At 43.9% G+C, this 10,000-nt stretch overlaps 1 protein-coding gene across 1 annotated transcript in view; it reads right to left on the reverse strand.

Moving 5' to 3' along the window:
• The window catches only part of sardh (sarcosine dehydrogenase), an 82,856-nt gene that overhangs the window by 10,751 nt on the left and 62,105 nt on the right, over nt 1-10,000 (reverse strand). The window contains exons 18-19 of the mRNA XM_048259347.1: nt 9,004-9,097; nt 323-485 (exon numbers count right to left, since the gene is read on the reverse strand). Coding sequence (XP_048115304.1) covers nt 323-485; nt 9,004-9,097 — 257 coding nt within the window. The remainder of the gene's footprint in view (nt 1-322; nt 486-9,003; nt 9,098-10,000) is intronic.

Genomic DNA, 10,000 nt, shown 5'->3' on the forward strand with positions numbered 1-10,000 from the left:
AAGTATATTTTTTTGGTATTTTTGCCTTTATTCTGATGGGACAGTGAGGAGTGACAGAGAGAGATGGAGTGGGATCAGGACTTCACCACGGACAGGACTGCGTGGGAACTAAGACCCAAATATGGCGTTGACAGGACATCACCGCAGGTAGGTCCCTGTGGGCACTAAGACCCAAATATGGCGTTGACAGGACATCACCGCGGGTAGGTCCCTGTGGGCACTAAGACCCAAATATGGCGTTGACACTGCAGCCCCTCGAGCCTCAGTTCCCCCCGGAGAGTTGCACAGAGACAGAGAGATGTGCGTAAAGATGTGAACTCACCCTTCTCTATGCTGAGCGAGTCGATGGCCCTGTAGCCGGCGTTGCAGATGCCATGCTTGGCCCCGGCGGCCATGACGGCCTGGTAGACAGGCATGCAGGAGTCTTTGGGGATGTGCAGCTCCCAGCCCAGCTCGCCCACGAATGACAGACGCATGGCACGCACCTGAGGTGGCACACAGAGCAACGCTCTCGTCAGAGAGAGCAGGACAAACTGGACAAGCACTCGGAGACCTCTGCCCAGGTACCCACAGTACCCCAAGACCAGAGAGTTGGTGGAAGGGAATCGGTCTCGAGGCGCAGTGAGTTGGATCTACGCCAAAACGTAATGGGTTCTTTCTTGGCTACACCTGCCACACCTCTCCATCAAGTTATGTGAAAATCAGGATGGTGGTCTTTGTGAAATCCTTCTTATAGACACACAGACAGACCGCACAGAAAACTTAAACGTCCCTTGGCAGAGGTCAGGGAAATAACAATACTGGGAGATGTCTCAAATCCAAATGTGGCAGGATAGAGGGCATCAGGTTCTTCGACATGACTAATGAAAACCGATTTGGGGAAAATGTCATTGGAATATGGACAATGCATTTTGACAATGAATAATCAATATTAATTTTCACTCAATGGCCTTTGTGGTTCATGAGGAAGTAGTTTGGCTCTATCGACTCTATTATTAAGGATGGTTGTGGTTTGGCACTTTTTTGGATGGCTTTGATTTGGCACTTTTAAGGATGTACGTCGTTGATGGAGAAAAGCTCTACCATGTGTTAGTGATGTCAGATGGCCAGATCCCAAGAGCTTACGGACAGACCAACAGAGACCAGTATCACATCACAGCTGTACCCACAGTCCACAATCTCCAATAGGCTGCATTTCAAATGTGCCCACAGTGTACAGCCAACAGTCCATCTGGCTTATATGTAACATGTGGTCCACAGGGGGTACTCGTAACTTGGTTCGCATTAAAAAGGTTAATCCTCATAAAGTTCCCATATGGTCCCAGTCTCTGTGGTTCTTTTGTAGGCAGCTCCAGTGCACTCTGGTAGAAACACACACAGTTGCCATGTGCATGCACAAATGACTAGTCAAGGCCCTGGAAATCAACGGGCAGAGGAGGAAGCTAACAACACAAATAGCATGGGTTTGGATTCCCATACCGTCCACATACTGTACATATAAATACACTTACATAGACAATACATACACAATACATACACATATAGGGTTCCCACTCTAAGTGAAATGTAAAATTCGATGACTTTTCCGTGACTTTCCCTGACAAAAAAAATGAATTTTCATGACCTACTATATAATGAAGGTTACCAAAGATTTCTGAACAGTCGCATAGCGTTCAAAAATCTTTTACTTTTTTAGAGCGGTAGATGAATAAATGGGCATTGAATAAACAAAGTTGGACTAACCACAACTACTCAAGAAAGCAGTAAAACTAATAACCAGATATACACTAATTCTGAGTGAAATATAATTGTATTACCGGTAATGTATTTTTTTTAGTACATTTTAAACTGCTACAACAAAATTCCCTGATATTCCATGACTTTACTAGCCTGACTACTCTCCCATGTATGTACTACCAATTTTAATTTCCTTCAGTACGCCGTCTGGTCTGCGTGTACAGTATATTCACGAAGTTTTCTCCTGCAAAATCTGCAGGTCCAATCAGCTTAACAGAGGGAGTAGCTGAGAACGATGACGTTGAGGTTGTGCGCCTAGTTTGAGCCAGATACATCACCACCAAACGCATAGCTGATTGGTTATGGCAGATCCAGAGTGGCTCTGGGCAGATTCAATAGTTTTAAACTTCAACACTCGCCTTTAAGGAAGTTAATGCTTTGTAATGGAAAGTGGCCAGACAAATGAAATGTACATACGAGAGTCTGGATATTTTCAGGCTATGACTTTACCCCCAAAATGATAAAATTCCCTGACTTTCCATGTCTGGAATAGACTTTCCAAAATTCCATGATATTCCAGAAATTCCATGACCCGTGGGAACCCTGCACATATATACAAAATACATACACAATATATACTGTAGATATGTACTGTATAACTGCGTGTACTCACACGACACTGTCTATTTGGATAAAAGCATCTACATATATGTGCTGTACATCTGTATAACCCTGTTGCTGGTCATGCAAAGTTCAAAGGTCAAAATCCTACAAATGACAAACAGTGGTCAGACCAACAGCCCTGTCCAGCTTTGCCCTGCCATGTGCGATACTGACACTGACGGGGAGTGACTTTGGATGGGAGTGCTGGAGACTGTGAATGTGAGTGATTGAAGGAGCTCATGATTCATGATTAGAGTGTTTCGTTAATTAGCGGCCACTCAGATGCCCCGCTGATGAATGGAGAGTGTAATGGGACGGACGGAGAGATAGAGAAAAAAGGATGGACATAAAGCATTTGGAGAGAGGGATAGAGAGAGAGGGATAGAGAGAGAAAGGGATAGAGAACAAGAATGGGCATAAAGCATCTGGAGAGAGATAGAGGGATAGAGAGAGAGAGAGAGAGAGAGAGAGAGAGAGAGAGAGAGAGAGAGAGAGAGAGAGAGAGAGAGAGAGAGAGAGAGAGAGAGAAAGGGATAGAGAACAAGGATGGGCATCAAGCATATGTGGAGAGAAAGAGAGAGAGGAAGAGAGAGAATGCATTAAAGGTAGTTGGAAGGAGAGGAGGACAATGATATGGGGACATGGCAAAAGGTGGGGAGGGAAAACTGAAATGGAAAAGAAAGTGTGAGAGAGAAGGAGGGAGGGAGACAGAGAAGGAGAGAGGGAGAGAAAGAACAGTAGAGGAGAGAGAAGGAGGGAGGGAGATGGAGAAGGAGAGAGGGGAGAAAGAACAGTAGAGGAGAGAGAAGTGAGAGAGAAGGAGGGAGGGAGACAGAGAAGGAGAGAGGGGGAGAAAGAACAGTAGAGGAGAGAGAAGTGAGAGAGAAGGAAGGAGGGAGACGGAGAAGGAGAGAAAGAACAGTAGAGGAGAGAGAAGTGAGAGAGAAGGAGGGAGGGAGACGGAGAAGGAGAGAAAGAACAGTAGAGGAGAGAGAAGTGAGAGAGAAGGAGGGAGGGAGACGGAGAAGGAGAGAAAGAACAGTAGAGGAGAGAGAAGGAGGGAGGGAGACGGAGAAGGAGAGAGGGGGAGAAAGAACAGTAGAGGAGAGAGAAGTGAGAGAGAAGGAGGGAGGGAGACGGAGAAGGAGAGAGAAGGAGAGAGAGAGAGAGAGGAGAGAGAAGGAGAGAGAGAGAGAGAGAGAGAGAAGAGAGAGAGAGAGAAGGAGGAAGGGAGACGGAGAAGGAGAGAGGAGAGAGAGAGAGAGAGGAGAGAGAGAGAGAGAAGAGAGAGAGAGAGAGAAGGAGAGAGGGGAGAAAGAACAGTAGAGGAGAGAGAAGGAGAGAGAAGGAGGGAGGGAGACGGAGAAGGAGAGAGGAGGAGAACAGTAGAGGAGAGAGAAGTGAGAGAGAAGGAGGGAGGGAGGGAGACAGAGAAGGAGAGAAAGAACAGTAGAGGAGAGAGAAGTGAGAGAGAAGGAGGGAGGGAGACGGAGAAGGAGAGAAAGAAATAGAGGAGAGAGAGAAGGAGGGAGAAGGGTAATAGAAGGATAGGGGAGAAATGGAGAGAAGGAGAGAAGGGGAGGGAGATGGAGGGGAGAGGGTAGAGGGAGGGAGAGAGTAGGAGAAGGAGAGAGGGGGAGAAACAACAGTGGAGAAAAAGAGAGAGAACAGGAATGTTTAGGAAAAATGAGAAAGGGATGAAGATGAGGGAGGAGGAGAAAAAGTGTATATGGAAGACAGGAGGGTAGAAAGAAAGAAAAGGGGGATTGAGGAGGTATGAGAAAAGCAAAGAGAGGAAGATAGAGAGAAAGAGAGAGAGGATAGACAGGACTAGTGAGGAGGAAAGAAATAGAAGAGGAGAGGTGAGTAGGCATGAGACTATGAGGCAAGGAGAGAGAGAGAGAGAGAAGGAGAGAGAGAGAGGCATGAGAAGAGAAGGAGAGAGAGAGAGAGAGAGAGAGAAGGAGAGAGAGAAATGAGAATAGAAGGAGACAGCGATTTGATGAGGAATGAGAGGAGAGTGATGGACAAAAACAAAAAGAAAGAAACCAGTTTAAGAGAGACATGACAGGTGAGGAGGTATGGAGGGATAGTGAAAGCTTAAGAAGTGTGAGAGAAGGAGAGAGGGAGGGAAAGATAAGGAGAGATAGAGGGGCACAGAGGTGTGACTAATGCGACTGGAGCAGTGAGCCCCAGAGGTGCCCCTGTCTGTCTGACCATCTGGCCCGCCGCCCGTCGCTCACCCCAGACCCTGGAGATGATATCCAGCCCCCACACACACACACACCCCCCGGAAACACACACCTGACTGGCCAGGGACACCTGAGCATATCTGTGTCCAGCCCACACATACACATGCACGCACCCACACACACACACACATGCACGCTCACACACAAACACACACACACGCAGACATGCACACACAGGGTGGTGGGAGAGTTCCTAGATTGGCCATTCAAAAGCATTAAGGGAGAAAATGAGAGATAGACATAATAAAGTATGTGTGTGTGTAAAGTTGAATGAGAGTGATGGGACAGAACGTGTGTGTGTGTGTGTGTGTGTGTGGGTGACAGCCTAAGGGGAGGATCTGAAATAGATCTGTCTAGTCTGACAGAGGGGGCTATATGATAACTTCATCCTGAGCTGAGTGTGTGCGTGTCCTGTGTGTGTGTGTGTGTGTGTATCGATCTGTGTCTGTTCCTCTGTATGTGTAGGCCTATCTGTGGGTGTCTGTGTGTTCCTGTGACTGAAACTCCTCTTTAAGGGACTATAGATAAGTGCAGCTGTATTTAAAATGTCCCCCATTTCCCCAGCTGGATGGTACTGAACTCCTGACTTCTCACAGAGGAGGACTACTGTGAAGGCTGATGCTACATCCTGACTTCTCACAGAGGAGGACTACTGTGAAGGCTGATGCTACATCACGGACGCTACATCAGCTCTTCTGACTGACTCGCTGGGACCACAGGAGCTTGTCTTGGTTGGTCGTGTTGAATATTCACTTTCCCTACTGACTTAAAGGGACACATCGAGTTTTGGGGAAATTTGCTTTATTTTGTGTCTATTCCACATGCCCTTCTCTTCCCTCTGTGTGCAATTAACTTAGTCACCTTTAGCCTAGCTTAGCATAATATATTACTTTATTATATTCACTGGAAATAGTTTACACCAATTAGCCTACAGCTAGCCAATAACTAAAGAGAAGCTATGGGCTAACTAGTGCAACCCATTTCCAAAGAATCATGTTAAGCTAGGCTATGAACAGAGAAGAGAAAGATGAATCATGTTAAGCTAGGCTAATGTGTCAGATTAAGTTATAGCATGAACAAAGAAGAGAAAAATGAATCATGTTAAGCTAGGCTAACATGTCAGACTAAGTTATAGCATGAACAGAGAAGAGAAAGATGAATCATGTTAAGCTAGGCTAACATGTCAGACTAAGTTATAGCATGAACAGAGAAGAGAAATTCCGAGAATTCTCGGGCTAACCGTTGATGTGCAGTGAGAAAGGTTGGGAATAGGCACCCACCAGCTCAGCACTAAACTCAGAGCGTGGTAAACTTTTACTTTTACAGCGGATATTTCAGGCAGTAAAAGTCCCGGTAAGAACCAAACTAGACTTTGTTCTAATCTACACACCAATGGAGTTAGTGGTTAGTCCCATCTCCCAATGTCTGCTTGCTTGGTTAGGAGCCCTTGGGTAAGTAAAAATCAGCAGGACAGGTGACGGGGAGATATATCAGAGTGGTAAAGGAGAACAAGGGATGAGAGAGAGAGAGAGAGAAAAGCAGAAGGAGAAGAGTGACAGGTAGGGGGAGATATGGAAAGACTGACAGAGAAAAATAGAGTGAAAAAGTGATTGGCATGATAGACTGACAGAAATGATGGGGGTTGTGGTGGTGGCAGAATGCGTGAACAAGAAGAGACAGAAAGAAAGAGAAAGTAAAAGAAAAAGTACAGAGTGCTCTTTCTCTCATTTTGCCCTTTTTTCTTTCTCTGTCTCTCACCCTCTCTCTCACTTCCACTCTCATATACACACACCCGACTGCCTGCAAGTGATAGTGTGTGTGTGTGCGTCACTAAGCTGTTTACCCTTGTCTGAGAGGAGAGTTATATATCCAAGGAGACTGTCAAAACAGGGAAGGCATGCCCTTTTATCCCTTTTGTCTCTTAATTAGTAAACAACACATTACAAAAGGGCAGTGCTGAACCGTCTGTCTGTCTGTCCTTGTGTCTATCAGCTACTGTGTGAGAGTGTGTGTTCACCTTGTGTCCAGCCAGCAGAATTCACTACTGTGTGTGTGTGTGTGTGTGTGTGTGTGTGTGTGTGTGTGTGTGTGTATATTGTCTATCTATCTGTCCTTGTGTCCATCAGCTACCGTGTGTGTGTGTGTGTGTGTGTGTGTGTGTGTGTGGGGTCATGTGTGGTCTAAAAATGTAGACCTGTCGGGCCATGTGTGCTGTACATATCTACAGTTCTACACAAAGTGCTATGCTGTAATGTATTTTATCTTTGAACTGAATGATTAAGGATTTCATATTGAGACATAACCTGTAACCTATAGCCTACCAATGTGTGACCTGTAATGCCAAATTACATATCGGAACGTCACATATTACCAACCGTCCCGTATGTCCAACCTCTTACGTGTATGTGTTACTTAATATTCATTTCTATACAAACCAAGACGGCTTATTCCTAAAGAAAAGCAAGCACCCACACCATAAGTGTATCTTAATTAGCTACAGTATGTACCAAAAAGTACATTTTACCGTGACTCTGTACAAATCCGCTTTTAGCTCCAGTGGAATGTTGAATTGCGACGAGAATTCTCGGGCTAACCGTTGATGTGCAGTGAGAAAGATTGGGAATAGGCACCCACCAGCTCAGCACTAAACTCCGAGCGTGGTAAACAAAATCGGATACTTCAGACAGTAAAAGTCCCGGTAAGAACCAAACTAGACTTTGTTCAAATCTACACACCAATGGCTAATGAAAAATTTAAGGTTTTATCAAATGTTTTTTTGAAGTATTAAAAAACATCATTGTTGAATTTTCAAACGAAATGGTTGATAATTAGCATGTTTACGATCAAATGAATTCATGATGTTTTCTGTGTGTAGTGTGTGTAGTGTGTAGTGTAGAGTGAATTCAAGATGCTAGCCATAATATCTGTTTTTGTTTCCTTTTATATAATGTTCTTTCCATTGTAACAAACACTAAAATGTCTTGGACTTGACTTGACTCCATTGTATCCAACACATCCAACAAGTAGCCAATGATTTGTTAGGGGAGGAGTTTTCCTCCTGTAAAAGGTGACTTTCCCTGTAGTTTGGGGTTTCGCCTTTAACTTTCATTTAACTTGACCGGGCCACCTGCAAGCGCCATTCGCTCAGCGCACCAGGCAAACTACTCGGAGAAGCCAAGGATCCTCACAAGAGAGGCCATGCCAAACTAGGCTGCTGGGAGAAGCCAAGGATCCTCGCAGGATCGTAGCCTACAGCGTGAACTTATTATTTTCTATCCCTCCTTTTCCTTTAACTCTTTTTCCAATGGTGTGTTCTTAGTAGCCTACTAAGGTCATTTAGGTTAGCTTATCGCGCCTCCTTTTATTCTGAAATCAATATTTATCCTATAACCTTTTCAATATAGTACAACCTTATTCTCTGGTGTTCTGATTCCCATATATATGGGACAAGAGTATTTCTGTGTTTAAAAGCTAATGTTTTATTGTGATGATCAGACAACCTCTGAGGCCAAACATCTTCGTGTGAGTCACTTGACGGGACCAGAGAATGTCTAATAAGGGGAGAACCTTCACTCTCGGAACTCTTCCGTGTGGTACTGCATCTAGGGCGCCATGGGGCGAGTCCAGAATGAATGGAGGTCTATAGAGCTGTACCCCTCAAAATCCACTTTTCTCGATATAATTTTTTTTCAAGTAATTTGAATATTGTATTCGAAAGGGGAGGCAAAGACAATACACTTGGTTGAGTATTATATTTTTTAAAGTTCTAAAAAGCCTTTTAAACGTGTCAATGACATCATTCATTAGCATGATCATAGCATAGCATAGCATCAATGCTAGCAGTTATGGGCAACAACGACCCAACCTGTAAGAAAACGAAAAGGACATGACTCGGATTATTTCACTTTTGATTGATAATCCATATCCATTTTGCGAAAAATAAAATAAAAATCTGAGGGTTTCAGTTGTTAAATAGGTGAAAACAATAAATGTAGCCATGTAGCCCATAGGACCCCATGTATTTGACTCGCCCACGATCGCCATCTAGGTGAACTCTGGTGAACTGCAGCCAAATTCGGTTTGTATGGGATTAATAGAGAGTGGGGAGGCTCTCCGTAGACGGGCTCTGACGGGACCTAGTCATAAAATATCGCCTCTAAAACTTAAAATATGGGTAAAGCTTATATGACAAAAGGGAAGATGCACGGCTTAGCCCGTCAAGAGGTCCCAACCACCTATAATAAATGCTCGGGTGTTACCTACAGGTGTGTGTGTGTGTGTATGTGTCTATGTCTGTGTGTGTATGTGTCTATGTGTGTGTGTGTCTGGGTGTGTGTGTGTGTGTGCTCACCTTGTGTCCAGCAGCGGTCACCACTTTGTGAGAGGAGAAGGGGAAGGCTTCGTTGCTAAGGTCTGCATCCACAATCTCCTGGAGAAGCTCCCGGCTACAAAAAAAAAAAGAAGTCACAGGATTGGTCAATTAATCTGTCAATCACTAACAAAGTCACAGCATTGGTCAGTTAATCTTAATCTGTTACTCACTAACAGAAAACTTCAAACAGGCCTTATCTGTGGGGGTAATAGAATAATAAAACAAGTACCTTGATGGTAGGAGTCATTTAGGGGTACATATTCAGAGCTATTCACATTTTAAATCTTATAATGATGTTGTTGCGGTACACTATATTGATGTTTAGCGAGACTTCAGATCAAAGAGAAACTGCATATGCACAGCTGGTCAATGAAAAATCTTTACCCCATGTAACATATCCACAGCTGATCAATAAAATATCTTTACCTCATGTAACATATCCACAGCTGATCATTAAAATATCTTTACCTCATGTAACATATCCACAGCTGATCAATAAAATATCTTTACCTCATGTAACATATCCACAGCTGATCAATAAAATATCTGATCAGCTCAGGGCTTAAAATTCATTTTTCAAAATGGGGGGGAATTCCCCCCTTAGGTTATTCATGTAGGGGATTTACACAATTTGGGGGGGGGAGGGGGTCGATTCTGATACCAAGTCAAGAATTGCGATTTCAATACTTCATACTTTTTTAAAAAAAGTGTTTGATTTTGGGGCCCCCACCACCCCTGACGCCATCAGTAATATATACTGTAGTGGATCATTCACAACAGTGGACATCCTAGATTCTGCTTGACTCTCCACACACACAAACACACACTGAAAATTATGTGATATGTTTCTATCATATATTTTGAATTCATATAGAGTGTATTTATTTAATAATGCATTTAGCATTTTACTAGTAATTACTAGTAGCTAAACATATTTAGTAATTTGAATGCCCTCATATTGACGCTTAACCTATAA

This window comes from Alosa alosa, chromosome 12 (assembly GCF_017589495.1).
Source record: "Alosa alosa isolate M-15738 ecotype Scorff River chromosome 12, AALO_Geno_1.1, whole genome shotgun sequence".
NCBI classification, from domain to species: domain Eukaryota; kingdom Metazoa; phylum Chordata; class Actinopteri; order Clupeiformes; family Clupeidae; genus Alosa; species Alosa alosa.